This window comes from Motacilla alba, chromosome 4 (assembly GCF_015832195.1).
Source record: "Motacilla alba alba isolate MOTALB_02 chromosome 4, Motacilla_alba_V1.0_pri, whole genome shotgun sequence".
In the NCBI taxonomy this organism is placed as follows: Eukaryota; Metazoa; Chordata; class Aves; order Passeriformes; family Motacillidae; genus Motacilla; species Motacilla alba.
This window is the reverse complement of record NC_052019.1, coordinates 70,735,975-70,750,919: the sequence shown is the minus strand read 5'-3', so window position 1 is coordinate 70,750,919 and position 14,945 is coordinate 70,735,975. Positions and strand designations below refer to the sequence as shown.

The 14,945-nt window shown below is 48.0% G+C and overlaps 1 protein-coding gene across 6 annotated transcripts in view; it reads left to right on the top strand.

The window, feature by feature from the left end:
- The first annotated feature begins 63 nt into the window (after positions 1 to 63).
- WRN (WRN RecQ like helicase) overlaps positions 64 to 14,945 on the top strand; it is a 28,538-nt gene continuing 13,656 nt past the window's right edge. For 3 of the 6 annotated variants that reach the window (XM_038134479.1, XM_038134480.1, XM_038134481.1), the window contains exons 1-15: positions 65 to 235; positions 469 to 619; positions 1,029 to 1,144; positions 2,062 to 2,207; positions 5,481 to 5,629; positions 7,434 to 7,583; positions 9,142 to 9,214; positions 10,152 to 10,260; positions 10,518 to 10,917; positions 11,125 to 11,205; positions 11,545 to 11,683; positions 12,429 to 12,504; positions 12,933 to 13,000; positions 13,163 to 13,271; positions 14,790 to 14,858. In XM_038134479.1, coding sequence (XP_037990407.1) covers positions 530 to 619; positions 1,029 to 1,144; positions 2,062 to 2,207; positions 5,481 to 5,629; positions 7,434 to 7,583; positions 9,142 to 9,214; positions 10,152 to 10,260; positions 10,518 to 10,917; positions 11,125 to 11,205; positions 11,545 to 11,683; positions 12,429 to 12,504; positions 12,933 to 13,000; positions 13,163 to 13,271; positions 14,790 to 14,858 — 1,775 coding nt within the window. In that variant the 5' untranslated portion in view covers positions 65 to 235; positions 469 to 529. Of the gene's footprint in view, positions 236 to 468; positions 620 to 1,028; positions 1,145 to 2,061; positions 2,208 to 5,480; positions 5,630 to 7,433; positions 7,584 to 9,141; positions 9,215 to 10,151; positions 10,261 to 10,517; positions 10,918 to 11,124; positions 11,206 to 11,544; positions 11,684 to 12,428; positions 12,505 to 12,932; positions 13,001 to 13,162; positions 13,272 to 14,789; positions 14,859 to 14,945 lie in introns of those variants that run through there. The other 3 variants (XM_038134483.1, XM_038134478.1, XM_038134482.1) reach the window with 3 other exon arrangements.

Sequence of the window (14,945 nt, the reverse complement as noted above, 5' to 3'; positions counted from 1 at the left end):
GTCACCTCGGGTAACCCCCAGAGCGGAGGCGGGGCGCCATGCGTGACGCGTTTAGGGCGCGACGCGGCGTGACGCGCAATGGGCGCGCGGCGCGGGCTCCGTGAGGGAGGCCGGGCGCTCCCGGGAGCCGGGCGCCGAGAGGCCGGGGCGGCGGAACGGGCCCCGAGCTCCCGTGCGGCGCTCTGGGCTGAGGAGGGAGCGCGTCGAGGCCTGCTGGGGGACAACGGGTGAAGCGGTGAGGGCGCTGGGGGACAGCAGGGCAGCCGCTCGCAAAGGGCCCCGGCAGCCTGGCCGGTGCTGATGGTGCTCTTTGCTGTGTTAGCCGTGGTTATTGGCGTGTTTTAGTGTCGAAATCCTTGTTGGAGTTGAAATGGAGGGGGTTGTTGGTTGTGCTGCTGCGCAGCAAGGGAGAAGTCTGCTTGGCCGTGAAAATCAGTCAAAAATGAAAATATTTTCATACGTCCACAGGAGTTGCTGACCGTTGTGAGTTCTTTTTGGTCTTTTCATCAAGCACAGAAATGTGCCAGAAATGGACGAGGTAGCTGCTGGCCTGCGGGATAAGTATCCCCAGTGGATGCTCACAGAGAGCCAGGAGGAAGATTCCTTGAGCCACACAAAGGTGGGTCCTGCCTCTTTGCAGGCTCTTTGCAGAACAACCCAGCTCGGGAGAATGTGTAAATGTTCAGTATAAAAATGCCCAGGAGGAGGGACCAACAGCTTCAAGGGTGAGGTAATTAATTAATGAGGGAGGGGCAAAGCAGAGGGTGCCGCTCAGCAGCTTTTATTCCTCCAAGTGGGGGTAAATGCGATGCTCAGGAAGCGGTTTGTGGCTTGGATATTCAAAGTTATCAGCTAAAACAGCGGTGGTTTTGACTTTTTGTTCACTGAGTGCTCAGAGTTCACTGGAGGAGCTGGGGCAGGAGCCCAAATGTTCTCCTGAAGGGGCTGTGTGAGCCTGGCTGGGATGGGTGTCCCTGGTGAGGAGAGGAGTGCCGGGTGACCCGTCTCTCCCACATCTGGTTTCTCAGAAGCCTGGTGCCCAGAGGAGTGTTCTGGAGGATGGGCTGCCTTTCCTGGAGTTCTCTGGCTCTGTCGTTTACAGCTACGAAGCCAACGACTGTTCTCTTCTCTCAGAAGACATCAGGTAACTGCTCATGCTGTTTTTTCTTTCATTCCCTTGAGCGCTCCTGCCTTTTTGGGAGGGGCTGGGCGCCTGGGAATAGTTTCCCATGTGGCCCTGTTGGTGGGAGATGCCATTGCTGAGCCTTGCCGTCCCTCAGAGCAGAGGCTGGGGGGACCCCAGTGCAGACTGAGTGCCTTTCACAGCAGGGACAATTCCACGAGCTTCCCTGCCTTCATGGAGAGGTGTTAATTCCTAATTAATCCCCTCACTGGGAGCGTGTATTTAAAGAAAATACAGTCAATCCGTGGTGTGTTATTGTTTTTACCTTTTTTGTGTCGCACAGCTCATGTTGCTGGGGGAAAAGCTTTCTGTACAGCCCTTCCAGTGCCGTGGGGTAAATCCAGGACTGTGTTTGGAGGGATCCTGGGGTGAATCAAGGAGATCTTTCCACAGGAATAAAAACGTTTCCTTTTTTTCCCTCGGCTGTCCTTGAGGCCTGTGTGGCCAAGCTTTAGTAGTGGGGGTTAAAGGGTTCTGTCCCTGCTGTGGTGCTGAGGGGGAGGAGGTGGGCCATCTGGGAGCCCAGGGGAGAAGGGAGTGGTGTGGCAAAGGTGTTCTGAGCTTGTTTCGTTTCCCGTCGCCCTGCTCTGATGGGACTGGCAGGGAACCAGTGCAGTTGTGAGGTGCTGGTGATTGCTGAGTGCCCTCTGCCTGTCCCTCTGCGCACCCACCACCTGCAGCTGTTCGTAAACACCGTGTGTTTGCACCTGCAGGGCCTTGGAGCGTTTCAGGGGGCAGCAGCCAGAGCCCTGAGCTGCGAGGTGCTTGCCGTGCCTCGTGGGTGTGACACGGGTGTGACACGGGGACAGTCCCACAGCCAGGGCGCCTCTGCTGCCAGCGCCCGGCGAGTGAACCTGGGCGTCTCTGCTCCTTTCCAGGCACAGCCTGCCACAGGGCGCTGCCGTGGGCTTTGACATCGAGTGGCCCCCGTCCTACACCAGGGGCAAGGTGGCCAGAACAGCTGTGATCCAGATGTGCGTGGCTGAGGACAGGTGTTACTTGTTCCACGTCTCCTCCATGGCAGGTACCGTGCTTCCTCTTCTTTGGGGGCATCAGCTGCTCACTGTTCCTCCTGGTTCTCTTTGAGCTGAAGCCTTGAGCCCTGGCACAGTGAAAACCCATCATTTTCCCCCCTTTCCCACCTAAAATAAAGGGATTTGTTCTTTGAGGGGTGCCTATATATTGAATAAATAGTTCTTTGAGGGGTGCCTATATATTGAATAAATAGTTCTTTGAGGGGTGCCTATATATTGAATAAATAGTTCTTTCAGGGGTGCCTATATATTGAATAAATAGTTCTTTCAGGGGTGCCTATATGTTAAGACAATCTTAGGTGTGCTTGAAAACAGGCTGTGGGTTCTGATTGTTTTTCTGTCGGGGTGGGAATGTTTTATTCCAGTTTTAAAAATTTATTTCCCTGCTTCTATAACGAGTTTTCTCTTTGGTGACAAAAGAAACAGTGAACCTAGGTAGAGCAGGCTGTGAGGGTTTTTTTGGTTGTTTTTAAAATACTTTGGGGGTTTTTTTGTTTTTTTTTTGTTTTTTTTTTTGTTTGGGTTTGTTTGTTTTTTGGGGTTTTTTTGGGTTTTTTTTTTGGGGGGGGGTTTTTTTGGTTTGGGTTTTTTTTTTTTTTGGGGGTTTTTTTTGGTTTTGGGGTTTTTTTTGGTTTTGGGGTTTTTTTTTTGTTTTGGGGTTTTTTTTTTGTTTTGGGGTGTTTTTTTTGGTTTTGGGGTGGTTTTTTTTGGTTTTGGGGTGGTTTTTTTTGGTTTTGGGGTGGTTTTTTTTTTTTGTTTTGGGGTGGTTTTTTTTTTGGTTTGGGGTTTTCTTTTTGGTTGTTGTTGTTTGGGGTTTTTTGGTTTTTTTGGTTGTTGTTTGGGGTTTTTTTTTTTGTTTGGGGTTTTTTTTGGGGGGTTTTGTTTGGGGTTTTTTTGTCTAGTTGGCCTTCTTTTGTATTTTTTGTGCTTTTTTTCCCTTTTTTTAATCAGGCTTCAACAAGAAGCCTCAGAAGCGCTGGCTCTTGTGCTCTTTATTCCCAATTCCTGCCCTGTGTGACATCAGCTCAGGGAGGGAGTGCTGGCTACCTGTTGTGACTCAGATGTGGGGAGAGAAGGGGGTGTGCTCAGCAGAGGCTGAATTCCTTGAGGAGGTGAATAAAAGCTTCCAAATAGGGAAAACAGGCATGAGGGAAGGAGACGGCAATTTTCTAACCTTTGGTTTAAAGTGTTAGATTAAAACTATGCCTGGGAGAGGTTTCTGATTTCCCTGGGGGGGCTCATGCTGGGGTATAATAGTGATAATTTTCATGTTGGTGTTCAATCCTTTGTCATTTAGAGCAAATGGGGTGGAAAATTTAATTGCTGGAGGCTATTCCATCAGGGAGGCTGGAGAGCACAAAGGAAAATGATGTGAGGAGAGGAAGCTGAGGGAGCCAGGGCCATAAAGAGCCTGGAACGCTTCTGATTCTGGCGGGGGAGAGGTTGGTGTGGCTGCTGTGCTACAGCAAGAGGGGGAGTTTCCTTGGGGAGGCTTTTCCAAAGTGCCTCCTCTTGCCGGTGGAGGATGCACTTTGATCTGAGTGACTCGTGCAGGGACCAGAGCCAGTTTCTGCTTCTCACGGCAGTGCGTGTGAGCTGCAGAAATGTGGCCAAACCACCATAAAAAGCAGCAGGTCCTAGCAGAAAGGCTTTCTCCTGCAGGAGGAATTGGGCCTTCTTGGACTGTGTGTAAATGGCACAACCACTTCCCTTTATTTATTGGGATGATTGTTTATAATTTTCCATTTTTAGGTGGTTTTTTTTTTTAATTTCCCTGCAGATTTCTCCAATTGTGACCTGCTTCTCAGATTGTAGCTTTCGCCCAGTCTTCAATTTGGACTTTTTTGGGTTTTGTTAGTCACTTTTCCAGCAGTGAGGCGGTGGAGAGGGGACACTGGGAAGTGCCCATCCTGGGAGGTTGATGATTCCCTTAGGTGAAAACCCCTTGCACATGTGCAGGCTTTTATTTGGTTGAATCCTCTCTCCGTGTGGAGGATTTTCCATCTCTTCCTATGGCTCACATGCTCTGGGAATGCTGCACTTTGTCTGCCCCCCACAGCACCAGGCTGCGAGGGGCAGACAAAGTTTTGGGGGGGTTTTACCAAGTTTTGGCAAACCAGGTTTTGGGGGGTTTTACCAAGTTCTTTTTTTCAAGCTTTGGGGTGGATCTGCAGTTTCCCACAGCTGCCTGTGGCTGCGGATGTGCCTGTGGAGTGGCAGCCAGCAAAGGGCAGAGGCAGTCGTGCACAAATGAAATCAGTGGTGCCAAGTGTTTGTTGAAGTGGATAAATGCATATTGCAGGGCTGGGAAAAGGTGCTGCTTGGAATGGAAGCCCAGGCAGGTGCGGTTCTGTGTCTTTGCAGGTACTAGGTTTGCGCTTGAGACCAGTTCAGGGTATCCAGCTGTGGGGTGCTGAAGGTGTGGATTTAAATAAGATGCTCTGAATTTCAAATGGGAGCAAACGCACAGGGGGAGGGAAAGGCTGTTATTGTTCAAGGATGAAGCGTCGGGGGCTGTTCTTCCTGTAGAAAATGAGATGAGAAAGCTGCCTGCTTTAATTCAGCCCTGTAAGCTGGAGAATAGCCTTTGATCCAGGTTTGCTGTGCCATCCGTTGGGGAGAAATCAAAATATAAAGCTGAGTGTCTGTGAGCATCTCTGAGCACTGTGGGTTTTTGCTTGCTGACAAGACTGGCATGTTTGGGCTTGGCACAGCATCCGGTTGGTGGCTTCTGTTTTCCCAATGCTGTTGTTGGAGCAGCCCAGCCTTAGTTCCAGGTTTGTGCTGCTGGTGATTTCCCATGCTTCTGGTTTCAACTGCTGCCCAGAAATGTGAAATAGCAAAAACTGTAAAGAAATTATGGGGAAAATAGTAAAATAATATTTGATTTAATGTAATGTCACTGCATTATGAGAATTAAAGTGTCTTTTCCTTTTTTTGTTGTGTGATTTAACAATCAGAAAGTCAAATAAGGTTTTGGTTTTGTCTTTTTTTTTCACTTGGTTTGTTTCCAGGTAGGTGCAGGCTGATTTGTGTGTTTCAAGTATTTCCTTCTTGCTTGTCTGCAGATGACCCATCACAACCAGTTCAAGTTTTCAGTCCTTCCAGAGGGAAATCAAATAAACAGAGGAACTTTGGTGGCTTTTCCTTTAAAAGCCCGGGGTTTTGCAGATGGCCTTTGTGCTTGGGTTTTGTCATGTCCATTAGACTTTCTGGCATCTTCCAGTATTTAGTTTCTCATCTTTGGGCTTAATCTATTTTAGGTTTTCCCAAGGGACTCAAAAGGCTGCTGGAAGATGAAACAATTAAAAAGGTTGGCGTAGGAATTGAGGGAGATCAATGGAAGCTGATGAGTGACTTTGAGATCAAACTGAAGAGCTTTGTGGAGCTGGCTGACGTTGCTAATGAGAAAGTAAAACTCTACAACCTTTTTGTTGTGGGAGGGAATCTTGTTATGGTGCTGCTGTGCAAAAGGAGGCTTCCTTCTCTTGGCTGGAGTTCCATTTCAGTAGCTCTGTGGAATAAAGCAGAGATCTGTGGTGACTTAGTTAGAAACTGCTTAAAAACACCTCTCACAGCCCGCAGAACTAAGCACTGTCCTTCAGTGAGCCAGTTTTTAATCAACACCTGTCCCCTCTCAGGTCTGTTCACCTCAAGTATTTGCGAGGTGTGCCTTTTGGATTCAGCTGCAGGTGCTTTTCCTTTAATCCTTGGTGATGGAAATGGCCAGGTAGTTCTGCTGGCATTGTCCCAGCAATGGCTGAGCCTCAAAAACAGGCTGCAAGGAGCCAGCCCTGCTGCCGTGGCTTGCTGGAGGGTCTTCCTTGAAGCCCTTCCTGCGGAGGTGTTTCTGTCACACAGCCTGGAAATAGATTTTCTGTTGGAATATCTGCATTCCCTACAATTCTCAGGCTGGTGTTCCCTCGGCTCTGGTGTGGGTGCTGCTTCCAGCCCCTGCTGAGCTGCTGTTTACAGGCTGTGCTGCCTTTGGCACGCCCTGAATTGCAGCTCTGTGTCAGAGATGGTTGCATGCAGGGCCACCTGTGCTGTCTTTTTTTTAGGGAAGGGAGCCAAAGGTTTCATTGCTTTCCAAATCTTTCTGATTCCTAGCAGGTCCCTTAAAGCTTTTCTTTCTGTGTGCACCTTACCTGTGCTTGGTCTCTCCACACGTTTCTCATTCCTTCTGTGATGCAGCACAGTGCTTCCCGTAGGAGCCCCTGTGGAGATTTGCTTCCTATTGGATTGGAAATTAAACAAATTAACTCTTTTTCTCAGGAAACGAGAGGAGCTGTTATTTCTCCAACTTGGGAGTTTCCTCAGTCACCCCTTTTTTTTTTTTAAATCCTGTTTCTTGGGATAATTTGTTATGAAGATGAGCAATGTGATCTCTGATAGCAGCTTAAAAGTCTTCTGCTGAAGAGAAAACAAACCAAAAATAAACTTGAAAGAGAACAAAAGAAGAGGGTTATATATAATGGCACAATGGGAGGGGAAGGGCTGGGGGAGCCTAAAAAGAACAGTTGGGAGGGTTTTTTTAATAGCAGACTCAAGGAAATGAGCTGCTAATGCTGCGCTGCTGCTTTTCAGCTCCATGCTTGGGCACGTTTTCCAAGCCGGAATAGCAGCGGGCTGTGCCCGTGAGGCCTGGATCCTTGGGCTCTGAAGGAAAGCTTCCCAGGCTGGCTCTGGGGACAGCAGAGTGCAGCCACTGTGGCTGACAAGGGACTGCAAAGGCAACTGGAGGCAGCAGCCTGCTGGGGTGGCTTTTGGAGGCTCGGGAGCTCTGGGCTAGAGCTGTGCTGTTCCTTGCTTTGTGCTCGGCTTCAGCCTGACAAAAGATGTCCAACACACGCAGGCAGGCTTTCATATTCCTGTGGTTTTATTAGGCAAATCCCTGGTGCTGGATGCTGAGTTTTTCTAATTAGAAAGGCAAATAACAGGAGAATCCTGGAGGAGAGAGGGGGTGCTGTTTAAGTCCAGGGCTTTTATTTTATCAACCCAGAGGTTGTTTTGTACAGATGCTTCATAGTTTTGATGCTGTGGCAGCACTGGGAAGAGTTACTGCTTTGAAAAACCAAGAGTGCCTTGACTAACCCAGAGCTCTTGGCTGCTAACAAGGGATTGAGTACGCTTTGCTCTTTTTGGGGAGGTGCAGATGCTTTCCTTTTTAATCAAATCCTCTGCTTTTGCTGTTTTGTTTGGGTTCTTTCCCCCAGCTGAAGTGTAAGGAGACGTGGAGCCTGAATGGCTTGGTGAAGCACCTTTTTGGCAGGCAGCTGTTGAAGGATCAGTCCGTCCGCTGCAGCAGCTGGGACAAGTTTCCACTCACCGAGGAGCAGAAGCTCTACGCAGCCACGGATGCCTATGTATGTACCACAGGGGATCAGCATTCCAGCCTCCTCAGAAGGGAGCGAATCCCTTCTCCAGTGTGCTCCCAGCTGCTGGGTGTTTCTTTAGTCCCTTGTCTGCAGGGGTTCCCTGGAGCTTGGTACCAGTTTGGGATGCGTTTCCTTCTGGTTTTGTTGTCTTTGTAGCTGCTGCTTAACCCAAACCTTGTTGAATGCAGTGTGGGAGGTGAAATTTAAAAGCAGCTTGGGAGAAACACAGCCTTCACTGGTGGCTAATACAGGAGAACCACAATATGGATTGTCAGGGAGAGTTGCAGCAGCTGGGACAAGTTTCCACTCACCGAGGAGCAGAAGCTCTACGCAGCCACAGATGCCTGTTTATGTACCACAGGGGATCAGCATTCCAGCCTCCTCAGAAGGGAGCGAATCCCTTCTCCAGTGTGCTCCCAGCTGCTGGGTGTTTCTTTAGTCCCTTGTCTGCAGGGGTTCCCTGGAGCTTGGTACCAGTTTGGGATGTGTTTCCTTCTGGTTTTGTCATCTTTGTAGCTGCTGCTTAACCCAAACCTTGTTAAATGTAATATGGGATGTGAAATTCAAAACTTTGAAGAAACACAGCCTGGTGGCTAATACAGGAGAACCACAATATGGATTGTCAGGAGAAGTTCAGCTGCATATGAGTTTTGTGCTTCTCCAGAAGTCCCTGGTTTTTTCAGTGTTTTGGATCAATTTTGGTTTATCTGCAGTTCTGTGAAGGGTTTTACCAATCTGCTACCAGGTGCCACCTGCTTCCAGGGAGAACATCATTCCTTCAGTCTCTTATTTCTAGGCTTAGAGGAAGGGGCAGTGTTTTTTTTTTTTGACTTCTAGTTTAGTTAGAAGTTCAGCCATGGAGGGCTTAGCACCTGTGAAGACCCAAAACTATCTGGAAAACATTTTAAATTTCTTTTTGTGCCTGATTCAGCTTTTGTAGCCTTTTTTTTTCCAGGCACTGCATCTTTCCCACTTTGCTCTGTTCACCTGGCTTGCCTTTTGGAGCCTCCCAGGCAAACATGAGGGAGTAACTTGTTTCTTTTTCAACACGTGTAGCCTAATTAGCACACTGCTGGCTTTAGGCTGTGTTTTTCTGTTAGACCTCATTATTCATACCAAGGGAAATACTAAACACACCGAATCCATCTCGGGGTGTTTGTAGCTCTTCTCCTGGAGCAGGGCATGAAATCTGAATGAGGTGAGCAGATGGTGGGACCGGGAGCCAAGCACTGGGAGCTTTCTGTGTGCAGCCAGCTTGCTGAGGTGACCCACTCTGGGACCTGTGTAAGAGGATCCATTCCCCAGGGAGTCCCAAGTCAGCACTCAGCCCTCAGGGCAGCATTCTGTAATATGGAACCTGGTCCTGATGGACAGTGGAGTCAGGGCAGTAATTGCTATGATGGGAGCTGTGTTCCGGTTTGGAATTCTGCTGATCACGCTGCATTGCTGCCATGATTTTCCTGATTAACTCCTGATTAATATTTATTTTTGTTATTATTTTTTCTTTCAGGAGTACAGACCGCTGATTGTTTCTTTTCCCTCCTAGGCTGGCTACATTGTTTATGAAAAACTGAAAAACATGAATGAGAGTGACCCAAAATTACTTAGTGCGAGCAAAGGTAAGTTGTCCATCCAGACATAAGGAATTTATTCCATGTACAATTGCGTATTCCATTTCCCAGCAGGCAAATATATATATATTAAAATAGTGTCAGGTTTGTTTGGCTTCTTGGTGATTGCAGATGACTTGCAGAGGGAGCAGATAGGAAGAGGCCTTGGATGCCCAGGGTACCCATACCCTGTGGCTGTTTTCCATGGGGTGCAGGAAGGTGCTCTCAGGGTGTTTGTGTTTGTCTCTGCTGTACGCAGGGATGGGAAGAATTCCTTCTGTTGTTCTGTCATTCATGGAAACACTTCATTGAGTTAATTTCAGTGCTGCTGCTGATGCAGGGAGAAATAACTAATTTAAGATGAAACAGGGTCACAAAACAAACCGTGGTAGGAAGCAGTGTTTTTATTGAGGCATATCAGTAGGACCCAAATGTTTTAGAGCAGCTTAACATTATTTACTTCATCAGAGGAGATTTTCAAGTCTTTGTTTCTGTTCAGTTCTATGTTTCATAAAGAAGAATTACAGGTAGCTTGAGGCTGAAAAAGAGGTGGTGAGGGATTTGTTTCCTTTTTGTTTTGGCTGAATTTCACTTCCCTGTCAAAAGCAGCAGTGGCAGTGCTGTCCCCTTGATCCGAGGTGCAGGGTTTGGCCTTGGTTTAGTCAGCACGTCTGTGTTAGCAGCTCTTTTCCAGGAGCTGGAGGGACTGCTTTGTTCCCGTTGTGTACCTGTTTTCCCTGAGCTTGTGTAATGGAAGAGATGCAGTGCTGGCATACTGAGAAGCTTGGCCTGATTCTCTGTGCTTGATTTTTTTTTTTTTTTTAAGCCCTGCAAACTGCTGTTTTACCAGCTGTAAATGTTGTAGAGAGGCAATCACAGAAGTTCTTGAGATAGAGATGTTAGACCCCAATTAGTACAAAATAACCAGTCGTTGCTCTTGTTACAGATGCCAGGTCTGAGGCTGTGAAGGAGCACTTGGCTTCCCTGGCTGCAGAGATAACAGACCTGGCTTCTCACATCCCTGACTCTTCTGGACACCTGGAAAACTTCCAGAGGTCAGTTTTCTGCTGACTTGTCTCTGTCTCCAAAGTCAGTGTTTTGCTTTTGGTGTCCCAGGTCCCACACAGCAAAGTACTTGTGTTGGAACAGGCATCTGTTACTTCTTTGTTGTTTTCCAGGGAAATGTATTTTTTTATATGTGTTTTCACTGGTCTGACTGCAAGGGATTTGAGCCTGAAGTTGGCTGAGTTTTGTTCTGTAGCGTAGTAACTGCCACTAATTTTGCTTTACCTTCCTTGGTTTTACCTCCTAGGGCTACGGACATACTAGCAGAGATATCAGGGAACATCAGGGCCTTGAAAACCACCCTGCTGGGCTCAGGTTCCCCTTCCGGGCTGGAGAGGAGCTGTGGTGCAAACAGAAGACATTTTGAAGCCAAGTCAGCAAGCGTCCAAAAAGCAGAAAGCGCTGAGCAACCTGAAGGTGACCTCAACATCTGCTCTGATGCTACACTGGCTGTCCTCTGGGAGGAAGAAATGAGTGGAGAGGAGGCACAGAGAGCTAGCCCTGCTCTGGAGAACGGGGCTCCGGCAGCCAGGTTGACAGACAGAGAGGACAGGGATGACTTCATGTCCCTGGACATTACTGAGCAAGAGCTCCAGGCCTTGGAACGCCAGGCTGCCAAGGGATCGGTCAGCGAGGCTGCACCCGAGGTAGTGAGCGCTTGTTAACTGCTGACGTATCTTTCAGATGTTTTGTTTTTAATGGACGGGCCTCAGAGCTGAAAGTTGAGCCTGATGATCTTTGGGAAGAAGTCGAAGCATACAGAGAAGAGGCTGATGGGAGGTGCAGAAGGCTGGGAGGTAGTGAGGTGAAACAGAAATGCGTTTGCTGCTGAGAGAATCGTGTTGATTTTGTAGGAGGCGTGTTCCACGGACAATGAACAGAATGTGTCCTGTGTCATTGAGAGTGATGAAGAGCTGGAAATGCAGATGCTCAAAGTGAGTGCCAAAGGGTTCATTTTTCAATTTATTTTTTTTTATGATGCTGCTCTGGGAGCACGGTTAAGGGGAGGGAATATGAAGCAGAAAGGTGCTGCTTACAGAAGAGGGACAAAATAAACACGTGGATACCTAAAGAATTCAATTTGCTGGGGTTAGACTGGAGTATCATTGACCTCCTGTGTCATCTTTACTACACCAGCTTGGACTTGATCCACCTGCTAGATTAAAGTTGTTCTAACTGGATTAAAAATTGGTTCCTGTATCATATTACCTGAGAGAGGCATTTTACCTACCTTTCCATGCTCCAAAATAACTTTTTTCTTCTTAATTGCTCAGTCTCTAGAAGATGTAGATGATGGTGAGGGAGTTTTACCTGAAGGAGAGTCCAGTAAAGCCAGGAGAACGCCTGAAGTGGATGTAGCACCAGATGGTGATGAAGATGAAGGCATTGAAGAAGAGGAGGAGGAATATTTGGGTATGGTTTTTTACAAGTCTTAGTGCATGATGAAATAAATTTTTCAAAGTCACTGTCTGTGGAAGCACGGTGACTTTGAGGGGTGGGATTCTCAAAACGGGAAGGTCAATCTCACCTGGATTTCTAAGGGGAGCTTGGGCTGTGTCAAGATGAAAATAAAAAGTTGTGCTTGGCAAGAGAGAGTGAAGTTCTGCCATGGTAGCAGCTCATGTCTGCTTCTTGGGAGTAAAACTGATGTGGGGGTGTGGGGAACTGCTCAGAACACAGCACAGGGGAGGTGACCCCTCCCCTGTCTGCCTGTGCTCTTCTCCTGTTGATGCTGAGTGACAGAATTCTGAAGAAGTTGTGCCTTGGGGGTGATTTCGACTTGCTTTGGGGTTGTCCCTGTGGAGACAAATGAAATGGGGAAAAGCAGCTGAAATGTGAGCAGGAGCACACCTCGACTTGTTTGGATGATCCTGTTCCAGATGATGCAGTTATGCACTGCAGTCCTATTGCTTTATCTCATTAATCAAGCCATATGTTCTCCTCCTCATGCAAGGTCTCTGAGGAGCCTCTTTGCTTTTTGAATCCTTCTTTCTGCCTGAGAATGTCTGGAGTTTGATATCTCTCTTTTCACTGGAATTGCCCAAATTCTAACCCCTGGACAAGACAAACCATGAGCAGACTGTTTGTGGAGAGAGTGCTTTACCTTCCTAAAATTAATTAATCCCAAATGAGTGCTTTCTCCTCTCTCCCATTCAAGATCCACTGCTGCCAGAGCCTGAAGAAAGCCACATCATGTGTCTGAAGACCTATTTTGGGCATTCTTCATTTAAACCGTGAGTATGTTTGCTGTTAAAATGGACACTCTGGGGTAGGTGTTCCTGCCCTTCCTCCAACCTGGATGGTGTTTTTAGTAGTGCTTACTTGGAAAAAAAATGGCAACAAACAAACCTAGGTCTTGTTCACTCCTCTCTTGAGTTGGAGATAACTGATCCACAAATGCTGTGGAAGCTGCAGGTGATATTTGTGATCTCCTGTGAGTGTCTGCCTCAAGTGCTGCTTGCCTGAGTCCTGTTGGAGATGCCCACTCTGGCACTCGTGGCCCTGCCTGCAGTACTTGGAGTGTCTGAGTGGCTGCAGCGTGCAAGGACAGCACTCTGAGGCAGCCCCAAGGGTCCCTTTAACCCACAGTCCAAGAGAATATGCAGTGTCATACAGCTTACTGGTGGCCAAAATCAAATATTCCCCTCTGTTTAATTTCAAGGGTCCAGTGGAAAGTGATCAATTCTCTTCTGGAAGACAGAAGAGATAATCTTGTTGTCATGGCAACTGGTGAGTTACCACTGCATCCTAAGAAACAATAGGAAGTCATTCCTTTTTTGGGGGACAGCAGCACAACAAACATGGCTGGGTTTTCTGGGGTGTTAGAATAGCCTGTTGTAGCTGCATAGAAAGCATGATGTCTCACTCCTGCTTTTTTTTTCCCCCTCTCAGGCTATGGAAAAAGCTTGTGCTACCAGTTTCCTCCTGTTTACACTGGCCGCACAGGAGTTGTCATCTGCCCTCTGATCTCCCTGATGGAGGACCAGGTGCTGCAGCTGACGTGAGTGACGTGATGGCAGTGCCAGGCTGCTGCTGGATGCCCCCTGGGCACACGTGGATCCTGCCTGTGCCCTTGCTGGCTGTCTCCCATTTGCAGCAGGCTGTTGGTGTGTCAGCTGCAGGGCGTGTGTTTCCTCACAGGAGCACACACAGCCCCTGTCAGCAATCTCACATCCCTGGATTTGCCGTGTGGGTGAACCGGAGGCTGAGGTTGCAAAGGGTGGATGCTGGTGAGAGGTTTCTGAATGCACTTATTTCTGGATTCACAGGCCTTTTGTGTCCAGACCAAAGTGGTGGGGGAGCTATTTGAGGCTGTCAGACTCGTGTCAAGGTTTGGTAGGGCTTGCTTTGGGTCTGAGGAGTGACGTCTGAACCTGGTATAGCTGGAAGCTGTAGGCACTCCAGATCAAAGCTGCGGCAGGGGCTTTCAAGAGGGACAGTGTGGTAGGTCTCCTAACACCTGGCCTACCCACTTCTTCAGAGATCTGAGGGGGGAACTGGTGGGTGACACTGAATCACTCTGGCATGAGTGGTTTTAGGTGTTGTCAAGATAAATCTCTTTGATTTTTAATGCCTGATAATGCTTCCTCCACATGTATTCACCTCCTATTGTAAGAGCTATTCACTTCTGACACTCTTGCACTGAAGCTGTGGGACTCATGCTGAGTTGTATGCTTCATTCCTGCTTTGTGCACCTTGGGAAGAAGGAGTTTATTGTGGAAGAAGGGATATGAAGATGTTTTGAAGTGAAGAACATCAGTGACGTGTGGCGTTTGCTGCTGCACATCGTGGCTGCGTGCAGATGAATGGCTGGACAGCCTAAGCCCCTTGACTATTGCTTAGCAGGGTGTCTCTGTGACTTTTCCACTGTTTTCCTCAGTGGAAGAGGTTTATTCACTCCCTTCCCAGTGGGTAGTTCATTTTGAAGGCCAAGGAGACTGAGTTTCTACAGACTGCAGCAGTTTTGCACTGAGCAGCTGTGGAAACCAAGGGCTCTGAGACAATGCAGCAAACCACCAAGCTAAGAGGTAAAATATCCATCAGTTGGGCTGGTAATTATTGTGTCATGAAAAGCCAGCCACCTGGTTTAAAACTAGCAGATGCAGCATCAGTAGCTCACAAAAGATGGAACAAGGTAAAAAAAACTGTGGGCTAGCAAGGCTTGCATCCAAATGTGGGGAGCTGCTGCAGGGAATAGTCCATGAAAATACGTTTAGCATATTCGTTTCGATGTTTTACTTGTGAACTTGTGCGAGGAAAATGGTCTTGCTTGCTCTGATTCCTACTAATCCGGTGTGCGTCTTGTGGAGACAGCTGGAGGGGAAGCGCAAGAGCATTTGGGTGGCAGGAAGAGCCCTGCACCACTGCTGCTTTCTCAAAAGGTGTTTCACACAAAGATCCTTGAAGCAAGCAGTGTCTGACCTCACAGCTTGAACTTCCTTTAGAAATGCTGGCGCAGGCTGGAAGCTGAAGCTTGGAGAGCGAGTCTGTTCATGACTGTGCTTTTTTATTTCTGCAGAATGACAGGGATTCCAGCTTGCTTCCTTGGTTCAGCTCAGTCAAAACAGGTCAAGGATTCCATCAGAGGGTGAGTTTGAGCCAAGCTTTCTGCTACTCTGGGCTGTGACCAAGGGCTGCTGAGGGGGGTAGGATGTCTCCCTGCTCCCTCCCCACT